This window comes from Mus caroli, chromosome 13 (assembly GCF_900094665.2).
Source record: "Mus caroli chromosome 13, CAROLI_EIJ_v1.1, whole genome shotgun sequence".
Classification (NCBI taxonomy): Eukaryota; Metazoa; Chordata; class Mammalia; order Rodentia; family Muridae; genus Mus; species Mus caroli.
Genome location: NC_034582.1, coordinates 5,282,934 through 5,297,399, shown reverse-complemented (window position 1 = coordinate 5,297,399; position 14,466 = coordinate 5,282,934). Strand labels below are relative to the sequence as shown.

Genomic DNA, 14,466 nt, shown 5'->3' with positions numbered 1-14,466 from the left:
AGACACCTTATCTTAACATCAACAACAACAACAAAAGTGGAGATGTCATTGAGGTTCTACATGTGTCCTTGCAAACACTTGTATACACCCCCCCCTAGAAACACATATACATCCCCCTACATACACACAACACACACACACACACACACACACACACACACACACACACACACAGAGGAGAGACAGAGAGAGGGAGTCAGGGGTTCCCTGTTCCCTGGAGCTTAGAGTTTGGAGGGAAGGATAAATTCGAAGAAAGAATGAAGATTCCTAAAAACAGACAATAGATGCAAAGCCAGCCTCCCAGGTATTTCTTCTAGAATCTGTCTATACTTGTTGGTCTTAATATACTGGTAGCAGTTAGCTTCCTCCCCTCAGAGACAGACAGAGCTTGCTCCTGAAGCTTATGCCAGTTCTTGTGGTATAAGTGCTCTGTCTTGACTAATGTTGAGCTGCCAGCCTGGGGTCACTGTGCACAGACCTAGCAGGAGGCACACTGGCTTGGGCAGCAGTTCATGACTTGTGAAAATGTTACAGTGTTCCTCTGTGTGGATGTCATAGCAGCTGTAAATAATTCCAAAAGCACACAAATTGGCCAGATAATTCTGAAGTGGCAAACTTGGAGTGTTTATTGCTTCTAGCATAATTTTGAGGAAGTTTGTTTATTTTTTTGTTCTTAATAATGACTGTATTTAACATCTGATTTTCAAAACTGGTTGAAAATTTAATAGTGATCTCCTGAGGGTCTATCTGGTTTCTATGTGGTGTGACACTGGGTGCGGTACAGCCAGTGTTGTGGGCTATACTCATAGCCAAGTGTGTCCTCAGGAGTATTTTATAGACCACGGCTCCTGTGCCTCTGGGTACTCACAGTCTCACTGTCCAGGGCACCGAGTGACACGAATCTGCCCAGTAAGAAGCTTTCATCTGTACTTGCGTGTGAAGGCCCTCTGTTTTGAACATTATTTAAGCCCTAGGTTGAAATTTTGTTTTCCTACAGGCTAGAAAACAGATGAACACATACATTAGCCGGCTGCCTCTTTGTGAAGCCTTTGTACAAATAATGCACGCTGCAGATGCTTATGGTCTTGAACCATCAGCGTAACATATGTTCCTGCTCAAAAGTGGCAAGCATGCCTCTGTGTGAAATAAATAGCTCCTGTGTGAGCAGTCACACCCGCATCTTCTGCTCAGGGTTGGCCTGTTGAGGGGCTATGGGACTCCCATGCCAAAGGAAGTATTTCTATGCCAGTTGCTTTAGCCTGATCCAGACAGAACTATTTAAAGTGGGTATATTATTTCTGTCACTGTGATGGTCATCACTGCCCTGTCCTCATCATCATTACCAATAAGCACCGTTTATCAAGAGCCATCGTGTGCATCTCACTGTGACAGACACCATGCAAATCAAGTGGCATCAGAGATTGCATGAAGGTCAGGCTCAGACACAAGCAGCAGCATTAAGCACTGCACCCCTCCCATTTCAGGTCAGGAGACAGGCTGTGTGATGGGATGGGCTATGAGGAGCACAAGGCTGCAACTTTCCCAGCATTCCCTGTAGCATAGGGAAGAATGGCATGCTGGGCGTTGAAAAGGGATGAAGCTGACCACTTAGTGTGAGCCTCAGAAACTCACAGAGAAGTGTGTGTGGATCAGTAAAGAGATGGAAGGATGAAAGTGAGGGAGAAAAGGGAAAAGAAAGAGAGAGATAGAAAGATACTGAGACAAAGGGAGAGAGACAAACAGCGAGGGACATGGAGAGTGAATGAGAAATAGACAGAGGAAGAAACGGGGAGAGAAAGATGAGGGAGAGAGACAGAGATAGAGAGAGAGAGAGAGAGACAGACAGACACACACTCAAATGTGTGTGTGCGCGCACACACACACACAGACAGAGAGAGAGAGAGAGACAGAAGAGATAGAAAGAGGATTAGAGACACAGAAGGAGGGGGCTAGTTAGAAAGATACAGAGATAGATGGACAAGATACAGAGGCAACAAGAAAGACAGAGGAAGAGGAGAGAGTAGATTGACAGAACAGAGAAAGTAAGGGAGGCAGAAGAGGAGATGAAGCTCATGTGAAACTGGGAGGTGGGTGTGAGGGGATGGAGCAAGGATGTGAGGACATCTCTAAGCCCTGGCATCCATCACACTCCTCTGTCCTGTCCTGTCTCCACCCATGTCTGATAATGAGGGAATGAGTGGAAAGGAACTGATGGTATGAACACACATGGTGCCAGGAGATTGATTTCTGGGTGAATTCAGGGAGTGGTCTCTTGGCAGCCAACTGTAACAGAGACATTACAGTTTCGCCCAGCATTTGCCTTCTTTCAAAAATGGGGATGGGGATGTGTGAATATCACTGGGAAAGAGAAACAGAGTAGACATAGTGGGGGCATGGTGAGGGGAGGCTATACAGGGGTGGGAGTCAGGATGGGAACAGGAGGGATCAGGTGTTTCCACCTGAGGGTGGAGGGAGAGAGTACTGGGAGAGATAATTGGAATCAAGAGCATCTCTGGGACAATCTAGAAACACAGGGCAATGGAAACTCCCAGGGATCAACGAGTGTCACCCCAGCTAAGACTCCTAGCAATGGGGGACATGAAGCCTGAACCAGCTATCTCCTATAACCAGGCAAAACTTCCTGATATTGGGAAACTAACCAAGCCATAAAACTTTTGACCTACAATTTGTCCTACCTACAAGATTTTCTGGGGTAAAGGTGGTACAGAAATTGTGGGAGTGGCCAACCAATGACTAGTCCAGCTTGAGACCCATGGCATGAGAAGGAGCCCAAGTCTGATACTGCCTGAAGACTGGATGGTCAGGACCCAGAGGCTGGATTGTCAAGTGACTCATGATGGAACCAAACATGAATGGCAAAACCAGAGACAAAACAACACCAGCAACAAAACAAAACAACAACAAAAAAAAAAAAAAGAAAAAAGAAAAGAAAAGAAATTAAATGATTGGCATCTAGCAAAGAGGACTGCCATCAGAGAGGCTTCACCCAGCAACTTATGGAAACAGATGCAGAGTCCTACAGCCAACATTAAGCACAGCTTAGGAAATCCTGCAGAAGAGAGGAGGAAGGATCCTAGGAGCCAGAGAGGTCAAGGACACCACAAGAACAACCACAGAATCAACTAACCTGGGCTCGCAGGGGTTCAGAGAGACCAAGCTGCCAACTAGGGAGGCTGCATGGGACTGACCCAGACCTTGTGCACATTTATTACAACTGTATTGCTTGATGTTCTTGTGGGACTCCTAACAGTGGGAGCAGGAGCCATCTCTGACTCTGTTGTCAGCCTTTGGGGTACTTTCCTTCTACTGGGTTGCCTGGTCTAGCCACAATGGAAGAGGAGGTGCCTAGTCTTACAGCAACTTGATATGATATGTCATTGCTGGTTGATATCCGTCGAGGCTGGCCCTTTTCTGAAGGGAAATGGAGGAGGAGTGGAGGAAGGGGAAACTGTAGTCAGGATGTAAAATAAAATAAAATAAAATAAAATAAAGTAAAAGGCCTGGAAGTCAGGAGTGGAGAGATGTCCTAGCACCCAGGGGGCCGAGATAGGAGTGTCACTGGCAGTTTGGACTTCATAGTAAGTTCTGGTTTAGCTTGTGCTACATGGTGAGTCCCTGTTTCAAAAACACCAAGAGAAATCTGACTGTGATGGTTATAGACCCTTAATTCCAGGACCCAGGAAGTCAAGGGAGGTGAGGCCTCTGAAGTCAAGAACAGCTTGGTATCTACACAGTGAGTTTCAACAGTGCTAGCATTTTGCATTGAGACTCTGTCTCAAAAACAACAAACAAACAAACAAACAAACAAACAAACAAACAAACAAACCTAAAATAATCAGACCAAACCAAACAGAAAATCTCAAACCATCACCACCACCATCACCACCACCACCACCACAATAGCAACAATACCAAGAGACAACAGTCTACGATTGACTATCTCTGCACTACTATGGATATCACCTGACTATCCCTGGAGCTGGTGCAATATAGACTGCTTTTTTTTTTCAAAGGGGATTTTATTAAAAAGATAAAACCCTGTCTTTTGAGCATTACCATCGATAGACTTGCCAGCAACCAATATAAGGTGGGTTTTGTAGCCCCTGTTTAATTTGTTGTCTATTGATGTTTAAGATCTCTGAGACAAGACTTCATTTCTGTAGCATTAATTTACTTCATTTTTCTGTGGAGACATAGAATTAACTTAGAAAACTAGCATTGTCTGAGGGTATCAAGAGAATTTTTGTTAAAGTGAAAAGTCTGCTTTTTTCCCCTATTACTCCAAGAATAGATGAAAATATTGCAAAGAGGAATACATTTTCTTTTCAAAGATGAGCTGTTTGAAGACTATCTTGGCTGTTCCCTGTGATACAGAAATCACTGCTTTGATTTACGGTCATTGAGCCCTCTCTTTGTTCTACCAAGCCAGGGGCAATCAAAGTCAGAGCCTAAATAGTACTCTCTTTTCTATAGCTTCATGGTAATTTCCCACGAGAATTTAGAATCACTGTTGATAGAGGTTCATGTTTTCCCTGCTGTAGCCTCAGAATCCTCAGAGAGTGGTATCCAGGAGGAAGTCTACAAGGCATCCTCTACCCACTTGAAACCTGGGATGTTGACTTCTGAGGGTTGAGGTGACACTGTATACACTACATTGTCTCATGTCGGATGTCCCCACCTTGAAATGCAGGTAGAATTTAACCCTCCTCTCTCCTGGCTTTGTGTTCTCTTCAGTAGAATGAATGCCATTTCTTCAGGGTATACAACTTCACATAGGCTCAGTGGGCTTTGTTGGACATGTGAGATATCCCCAGTCTTGGCTGGGTACCAGGAATATAACCTGTGCTTCCTGGGGCTTTGATTTACTGGAGGATCTCTTGGGATTGTGGGGGACAGCTTGTCTTATACTCTCTAGATCCTACTATTGGTGTCAGGAAGCGGAGGATGTTGTATGTAGATGCTTCCTACTTTCCTTCGGTCCTTGGCCTTTGTTTCCCCTCCAGCCTCCCTAGCCCATTCCATATGTGTCTGTCAAGACCAAGATCTCCATTTCTGAACTAGCTGCAGCCCATGGAGGCTTTAGAAACACCTTTTGTGTAAAGTAAAAGATGTGGCAGAGAAAAACCCACTTGGCTCCCTGGTCAGGTCTGTGTCCTGGCAATGACCACACCATTCAGAGATGGCAAATATTTTTTCTCATAAAACTAATGCATCACAATCATTGCACCACAAGTAGATTAATCCTTAAGTCAGAGGTTTTGAATGCTTGCTATGGAAACTAGAAATTGCTTGGAATATGCGCTCTAAAGGTGTTTTTGCCTCAAGCACATGGGATGAAAATAAAGATGGACAAAGACTGGCGCGATGACTTAATTGGTACAGTTCTTGCTGCTCAGACATAAGGGTCTGAATTTTACATCCCAGAACCCACATAAAAAGCTCAGTGTAGTGGTGTGTGCTTATAATCCCAGTGCTGGGTTGGGGGCATCACAGATAGGAAATTCCTGGCACTCTCTGGTCAGCCAGTCTAACCCATTGATGAGGTCCAGGTTCAGCGACAGACTCCATCTCAAAAGATAAGGTGGAGAATGACTGGGGAAGGCACTGAGCATCGACTTCTGGTCTCTGCATGCTGCTCTATGTGTACACTTACACAGCATGCACACACATGGGAACATGTACAAGAAGGCCTTAGGCACCCGAGTCCCGGATGACAAGTGCTGTGGCCCCACTCAGTGCTAAGACGGAGTTTGGACCTGCTACTTGGCTGTCCCTGTTGGTGTCCATAGCTGATCTTTGAAAGAGAACAGCTAACTGGGCTCTTACCTGGCAATCTTGTCTGTGCAGGACATGGTGATTAGCTGCTCCCCCAATAGGATGCCATCCCACGTCTGGACTGCACTGGGGCCCCGCACAGGGACTGTTCCTTCCCCAGACTCAATCTTGGTGCGCAGGTGCCCTCGGAACTTCCTGACGATGTGTTTGCTGCTGTTCACTAGGAAAGAAGAAGTGACCATGAAAGATGTCACTGGCCCAGAGACACAAGGGATTGTGGAGGCAGAGGAAGGAAGTATAACAAACAAAGGCTGGGCTCAGGAGGCAGGTCTTAGAAGTGAGTGCAGAGTGGAATTTATTCATTTTAATAGCAACATGGTTAAGATCTGAGCTGCAGATTTGAGCCTGAGGTTGGCCAAACATCTCTGGGGTTGGTGGAGAGCAAATGTCTGAGATACTCTCTGGGGCCACATGGACTCTGTTTACCTCTTTTTGATGCACAAAGCCACCACTGGGTGATTTGTCAAAAACAAGTCTAACACTCAATTTGTGGACATAAAAGTGTAATTTTTATACATTGGGAAACACAGCCAGATCACCATAACTACAGGTTCTGTAGGTTCAAAAACATTGGGTTCAAGACTTGCATTTGGTCTTTTTTCTTGTTATTCTCCACTAAGCAGAAGCAGTGTAGTACAACGGCCACTTTGAAAACTACATCAACATTATATTGTACATTATAAGTAATCAGCAGTGATTTAGAGCTTATGGGAGGATGTACATAGGTCATGTGCAAACACCACAGCAGTTTTATAAAGGGCTGGAGCATCCGTAGCGTCTGTGGGGAGTCCCGAACGATTCTCACAGATACCCAAGGGTACCATATTGTTCTTTTTCAGTCTTTCTGATTTGTTTAAAATAAATGTTACCAAACATTTAAGGATATGATGATATCAGTTTTATATAAACCTTTCTAGAGAGAACAAAAAGGGAAGAATGTTTTCCAGTCCAGGGTATATACAGATACATACCCTAGAGGGGTAACTGAGAAAGAAAGGCATAGGCCAATATGCACATAGATTCTAAGGAAGCTTTTACAAATCAACTGCAACCACATAAAAGAGATACTTGCTTATGGTCAAGGAGGCACTTTTCCCCCAGCTATTAACAACTAACTGTAAAGCCAAACCTAGTTTCCAGGTCATTAGAAACAGTTGTTGGGTGGGCTTGTGTCTCAAGCTGGTCGAAATTTTAATTCTGGTGCCACTACTTCCTAGTCATGTAATGGAGGGAAAGGAACTTAAAATCACTGTGACATGATCACTCCTTCTTAAAATAGGGGTATCAATGGCGCTTAGCCACTAGGCTGTAAGGGATAGGGAAGCTAGCAGGTATAAAAAGACTGGTGTAGCCTAGACACCATGAGCAGAGGGATGCCTAAAGAAAATGGAGTATAAACACACAGTGGAAATTTATACAGCTGTGAGGAAGAACATAATTTTCATTTTTCTGGAAAGCAGAGGGGACTGGAGGTCAGCATTGTGACAATTAATATCGACTGCATCTGGCATCAATTAAAAGCACACACACATTCATTATCTCTCTCTTCTCAACTGTGGGTGTGGCTACCTGCTTCAAGCTCTTCCCCAGATTTCCTGCAGCGAAGGAGAGTGACAGTTTCCCCTTTAAATTTGCTTATGTCAGGGTATATTGTCCCTTACCGCCATGGGAGGTGAAACTAGACAATCGTGTTAAACAAAACAAGGCAGGTTCACAACCAAATATTACATATTTCCTCATATGTGCAGAATCTTGATCTAAAAAATTTTATGTGCATTATGGAAGTAGGAAGGGAATTGAAGGAATGGAAAACAAGGGGTCGGGGGAGAAAGACAAATAGCAGGTGTTTTCTCTCATACGATATAAAGTAGAAGGGGAATTATTCAGAGGGAAGATGGAGACCAGTAGACTTGGAAGGATGAAAGTGGATATGAAGACATTACAATGATGCATATGTGTAAATCATCCTTACCAAATGCATGCTTTTATGCAGTAATGGAAGATATTTATTATCTCTCTCTCTTTCTCTATTATCTATCTATCTATCTATCTATCTATCTATCTATCTATCTATCTATCTATCTATCTGTTCCACTCCACATATATCTCAAAAATACTTGAGATAACTTGACTTCAATCCTGAACTTTCGCACAGTTCAGATGGGTTCTTTCCAATAGTGACTTTCTGTGACAGACAGCGGTGGGAACGGAGTAGTAAGGAACCCTCACAGCTTCAACAGTGTTGTCCAAAGGTCAGAGAGACTCAGCTCCTCCATGGGGGGGGGGGCGCAGATTGTCAGGGAATGTGGTACTTGCTGTCCCTCTTTTCTGTCAATCATACTGTTGTTATGTTACTCTCCAATGATGGCAACTATGTATCATTTTCCAGGCCTTGAAAGTTGCCTATTTTTTTTTTTAAAGCTTTCTAAATCTTCACCATCTGTTAATGTCAAGGAATAAAAATACCTGGATTGAGGTACAATATTTCCTAGGGGCTGACTCAAAGTTCTGAGGTTAGATTAATTTCACCTCAAGAGCCAGGTGTGGGCAATGCTCCTGAGCATGCTCACTTTTGCCTTTTCTAGTGTGATCCCTGATGAGCCCGCTTAGTCCCAGGGTGAGTTGAAGAGCCAGTGAACTCCTATAAACCATTTCCTCTGGCTCTGGATCTTTCTTGGCTAATTACATGAGGCAGGAGGGAATTGAAGATGCCACTTCAAGTCTAATGAAATGCCAATATAACCAGCAACTGCAGGGGATTGACCTTAAAGAATCTGCAGTGGATTGAATGTCCTTGAGACAATGAAGATGTGAAACTCTAAAATCCTGTCTGTCATGTATCCATAGATACATGACAATAGAACACTACAAATTCTTATACCCAGAGACCATCAGCTGCATCATTTATTATGTTTATTAACTTAAAAATTCTTATTATTTTGGATTTATAGTAAGGAAATTAGAGCAGCAGTAGTATGTTTTAGAAACTCTTCGGGTGAATATTTAATTTTTAGGAGAGGCTCAAAAGGAGTAGTGACACAATTAATTAAATACAATGGCTGCCCCAATGGTATACTTGTCTGTCTGTCTCTCTCTGTGTAGATATCAGAGCCAAACATTTAGAAACAAGACAATTTAACAAACAAAAACTCCCAACTTCCCACAAATGTACAAGAAAAGAAGAAAGTATTTTAAAATACTAATTAAAAAATTCAAGTTGTTTTCAATTAACATATCTTAGAAAGTGTATTCGTGAAATGGCCCATCATTTTCTATAATAAAACCTCTAATAGTTACCCTGTGTTTATGTAGGCAGTCTTTGTTTTATTTGCATTATAGCATTATGAAAATGTATTACTGTGCAATGCATGAACGTGATCCTATGTAACATGCTCCTCATGATTCTCAGGACTCAGTAGGGCATCTGAAGATAGGAATTTAAGGAATGGTGTTTTATCTTCCCTGAATTTCTACAGGAATTTGGCTGAGTTCTGGATCCTGCCCTTTCATACAATGAATGTGACTAATTTAGCATGAAGGCATTAGGCACCCAGCACAACACTGTAGATACATATTGATATAATCCTCTTCTTTTATGGCAGCTTGTGGAAGATTTATTACAAAATTTAATATGCTAAATCATTGGAAAATAATAGGAAGAACTGGATTTGCCAGGTTAGTTCATGAAAGGAAGATTTGTAAAGAGGCCACTGGTGATTTGAGAGGAAGGCAGAAGTTGTTCGGCCATGGTGATGCGCGTAGGTCCTGATATTCTTTGCTTATATTTAGGATCTTTTCTACAACCTATCATTATTATTTTAAGAGTTTCTTACAGGTACATATTATATGTTGAGGATATTCCTTCAGCCCTTTTCCTCCTCTGCACCCCATTTTCCTGTGCTATCTCACTTTGATTGGCCCCTTTTATTCTCGTAGACAATTTCACGTATACATTCACCTAATAAAAACATGTATGATTTAATGTGGCCACGTCACGTTAGCTTCAGAAACCATAAATGAGAGAGAATACTTAGAAGAATGAAAGTTTCTCTCACTATGCTTTTCTTACTACGCATAAACACCAACCCAAATGGATCAAAGACTGTCATATAAAACCTGAAACTCTGAAACTGTCAGAGAAAAAAAAAAACAGTAGGTAAAATACTTTAAGATACAGATATAGGCAAGGACTTGCCAAGGGAAAGGCTGCCCAGGAAACAAGTCCAACAGTCAACACATCGGCCCTCATGAAATTAATAGGTCTTCTTTATAGCAAAGGAAACAGTTAAGCGAATGAAGAAACTGGCCATCTAGTGGGAGAAAATCCTTGCCAGCTCTCCATCTGACAGAGATTTAATATCTAGAAGAAGTGACTTTCTGACATTTGTCTCCACCTCAATGGACCTCAGCCTGCCTGGGACAGGAGGAAGTCACAGGATTGAGCAGTTCTGAATTTTCTGAGAGGAACTGATCCTCTTCAGAGACTGTTGCCAAAGCAAATTTTCTCTCCTTCTGCATGTAACATGGCATGCTGAGAGTCACGTGTCCTGCACAGAACACTGCGCGGTCTTGGCAGATACTCAGTCATACTCTGTTCTCCTTGAAGGCCTCCCTACTAAGAAAGAAACAAATGACCAGACTGGTCAAGGTGTGATTTAAGGCAGTTTTAAATCACTGACCTAAAACATGACTGATAGTGTGATCTGCTTCTGTTGCAACAGTATCTTGGCCAAAGGACAGGTCTGACAGAAATCAAAATTAGAAAAACTTCTCAGGTGACTCCATAGATAAACCACCATCGGAAACAACTTAACTTAGTACATTTTCAAGCTTGAAGACATTTATCCCTAAATGTCATAAGCCAATTGTCATTGATTCTGTAATTAAACACCTTTGATCTATACAGATCAAAAAGTAAAACAAGGTAAAAAGTAAAACAAGGAAACAGACAATTTCCAGATATCCCCCCAAAATCAGGACTTGTTGATAACACCAGGGTCCTTGTCTTGTCCCTTGGTCTTGAGAACCCTGCATGCAGGCTCAGGGAGTTGGGATGGTCACGTAGAGATGGACACATAGGGCTCGAGGGACTCACACAACTTCCTGAGCTGTGAGGTAGAAAGGTCTCTGGTCGAAGGAAGCTATTGTGTATTGTTGGGGAGTTGAACATGTCCTCCTTAGAAATGCTAAGCGAGGCGATGATCTCTTATAGGCCTAATGGTTATGTGATAGTGGCCCCTGAGACGATGCAGGCCATTGCTGTTGCCCTTGCTTCCATCTTGGTTGAAGGTAAGCTCCTGCTATTGAAGACACTACACATAGAGGACCCAGGACTCGGGTGATTTGAGATGCATCCGATTTTAAAGCCTCTATTTTGTTGCCACCTATGAACAGCAATGATTGGCATGACAAGATATCTATATGGTGAAATGGTGGTATTCAGTGTTGGTGGTAATCAACAGCTATGTGGATTAAAGGACCACTCAACAGGAGGGAAATCATGCCTCATACTAGAAACCTAGCCAGCTACCTGGGGATGGTGAAGAGTCATGGATCTTAGAAGAGAATCTACCACTGTCATTTTGCTAGACAAGCATATTTGCCAACTATGTCCTAACCCTTATGTCTCCCCAGATACAGGTGTGGCTGTCACTCCCACCAAAGAAGCTCCTCTCTCCAGCAAACGGAGGTCATCAGAGAAAACCACAGCCAGACACAATGCAGAGAATGGGCCGTGTATATCCTAGACTCAGTAAATACATCTGCAGCCCACACAGCTCCTACCCCGATGGCTCATGGGGCATAGCAGTAGAGGAGGGCAGAAAGATGGTAAGAGCCACAATACAAGAAGTCTGCTTTGAGACTGCCTTTCCTAGAAATGGCTGCATAGGCAAGACCTAAAAAAATGACAACATCAATAGACATGCTACTGTGGAAGGGGGCAGATAGCATGGGGTCCCATCCCTGACAAAGAGCTACAGGCAACTAATGACTGCTGAAAAAAGAATTAGCTTCTCCCAGAAATCAGTATTCTAATTGGTTATCTAATACAAACTGGCCAGTCCTGAAAACCACATACACATAAACAACAAAGAGTGAACTCAGTTGGCTTTATTTATGTATTTGTGCAAAAATGGACTCATCAGATTGTGTTTATATATTTGTCTGCCTATGTATTTATGTATGTATGTATGTATGTATGTATGTATGTATGTATGTATATATTTATGTATGATCTATGATCTATCTCTCATCTATCATTCATCCATTGTCTGTTTATCTTCCTCTCTCTCTTTCTCTCCATCCACTTACCCATCCATCTATCAATCCATCCATCCATCCATCCATCCATCCATCCATCTAACTAGTTCTATAATAATCAGAGAAAAAGAGACTATCAATTTGAGAATGTGGGTGTGGACATGAGAGAGGTTAGAGGGGAGAAACATAAAGAGGGCCTGGTGTGAGAAGAGGGAAGGAAGGAAGTATAGTAATTACATTTTAAGTTAAAATGTATTAAAATTAATTGCTCAAAACCCTGGAAAATGTTGGGGATATAGCTCTGTTTGTCGAGTTCTTGCCTTGCATGAATGAAGCTTTGAGATAGATCCTCAGCCCGCATAACCTGGATGTGGTTATCCATACATATAATTCCATCAGATCAGGAGAAATAAATGGAGGATCAAGAGTTTGAGGTCAAATTTGACTACATAGCAAATTAGAGGTTAGTGTAAAATTTCTGAGATTCTGTCTCAAGGAAATAGAGTAATCCAAGCCAAATAAAACCACAACAAACAATAAACAAGCAAACAGACAGAGATAGACACAACACACCTTGAAAAACCTAAAACTCTAATTTTTCCTTAGGATGCTCTGCTCTGTGTTCCTACACTAATTAAAAGGAAGGAGAACAGTCCCTGCTAAGTGGTTATGTCTCTTAGTCATGGTGTAGGTGTAGACTCTCATAAATCTCAGTATAGGACGACATGGCCCTATGGATGTATTTGTTTGTTACGTGTTATATGCATGCACATGAGCTTGGGTACATGTGCTTGTACATACATACTTATACATGTGTATATATGCATGAGAGAGAGAATGAATGGTCCTGCCTCAGTCTGGAGTCCATAAAGGTCAGCGCACTCCAGGCTCCAGGAGGAAGAGCTGTGCAATTGCTCTATTGGACCTAGTGACTGAGTGGGACTAAAACCAAACAGAGGTTCAGTGGGTGGTGCCCTCAGAGCACTGTGCTGGGCAGTGACAGAAGCTCAGAAGACAGATCTGTCCCAGAGCTTCCTTTGCTCTGCGGTGCCTCTTAGGTCCCAGATGAAGATCTTACCGAGTGTGCTTGTGCTTTTTGGCTTCTGTGCATAATAATACCGCACTGACAGTTAGGGTTAGGGAAGATGGACCCTGAGCTGCTGGCACAATGAGGTTGGAGTTTCTGCAAATGAAATTGCAGAGAGTAGATAGTGCCGGCTGTGGCCTTCTGGAACTAAAGCTGACTGGATTCTTCCCAGCGTCCCTCTGTAAGTCTTCCTACAGGGGGACTGTCAACACTGTCTTTGGTCCTTCGCTTGCTATAGAAGGAACCCCTAAAAGCTAAGACCTGTCCACTTGAATTCCACTATCCATCAGTCCAGCCCTCCTTAAAGGGGAACAATAATAATTAAAAAAAATTCAATGTAAAAGTGGACAGCAGGGAGTGATAGCAATCTCTCTAAGGTGGAAATTGAAGACGCTGCTCCTGAGAGTGTCTGTTTTCCTCAGGAAGCATGAGGGATGCTGAGCAATCTCTCTGAAGGCTCCTTTCCAGCAGAGGACAGCAGGTAGTTTGGCTTTTCTTGCCCTTGTGTAGTGATGAGGGGAAAATGGTCCATGGCTTTTAGCTGATGAGTCCACTTTGCAAGCCTGCAAGTGCCCGCCTTCTCTGCACTCCCCGGTGGGTCGGGAGACACGCGCTTAAATCAGAGGCCCGTGCGCACTAGCATCTCCCCTTGCTTGCCACATCTGTAGCAACACCGTGAGGAGAGGCCTCATTTTTCTCCTTCTACCAGCATCTGCCACTTCTTAAAAGCACCGTGAAATAAAAGGCGTCTGTGTGTGGAGGTGAACCTCAGGGGGCCTCTGGGAGTGGATGCGTTTGCTTTTCTAAATCACTGACATTGCAAGTTGGAACTGAGGGCTGAGAAGAGAAGCCACACTTGGTGCCTGATGTACAGAGACATAGGAAACCCAATGAGCCAGAATGGTCCCCATGGGGGACGGAGGCAGGGTTGACATTTTTGTGGTCCTCACTTAGCCCTCTCCTAACTCCTGCTGGGGCTACATGGGCCAAGGAGGAAGCTGAATAAATTAGACTTAACTCCAAACATTTCAAAGAGCTGTTGGGAAATGGACCAAATTTCACAAATTTCTAGGGCAAGTTAGTATCATGCAGTTTGATGAATATTATTAAGGAAACGAATCATCTCCTTCCCTCCCTCGCTTCCTCCCTCCTTCTTCCCTCCTTCTCTTTCTTCTTTCATTTTCTTTTCTTTTCTTTTCTTTCTTTCTTCCTTCCTTCCTTCCTTCCTTCCTTCCTTCCTTCCTTCCTTCCTTCCTTCCTTC

The 14,466-nt window shown here is 43.1% G+C and overlaps 1 protein-coding gene across 1 annotated transcript in view; it reads right to left on the bottom strand.

The window, feature by feature from the left end:
* Adarb2 (adenosine deaminase RNA specific B2 (inactive)) overlaps window positions 1-14,466 on the bottom strand; it is a 540,557-nt gene that overhangs the window by 38,937 nt on the left and 487,154 nt on the right. The window contains exon 7 of the mRNA XM_021180400.1: window positions 5,848-6,016. Coding sequence (XP_021036059.1) covers window positions 5,848-6,016 — 169 coding nt within the window. The remainder of the gene's footprint in view (window positions 1-5,847; window positions 6,017-14,466) is intronic.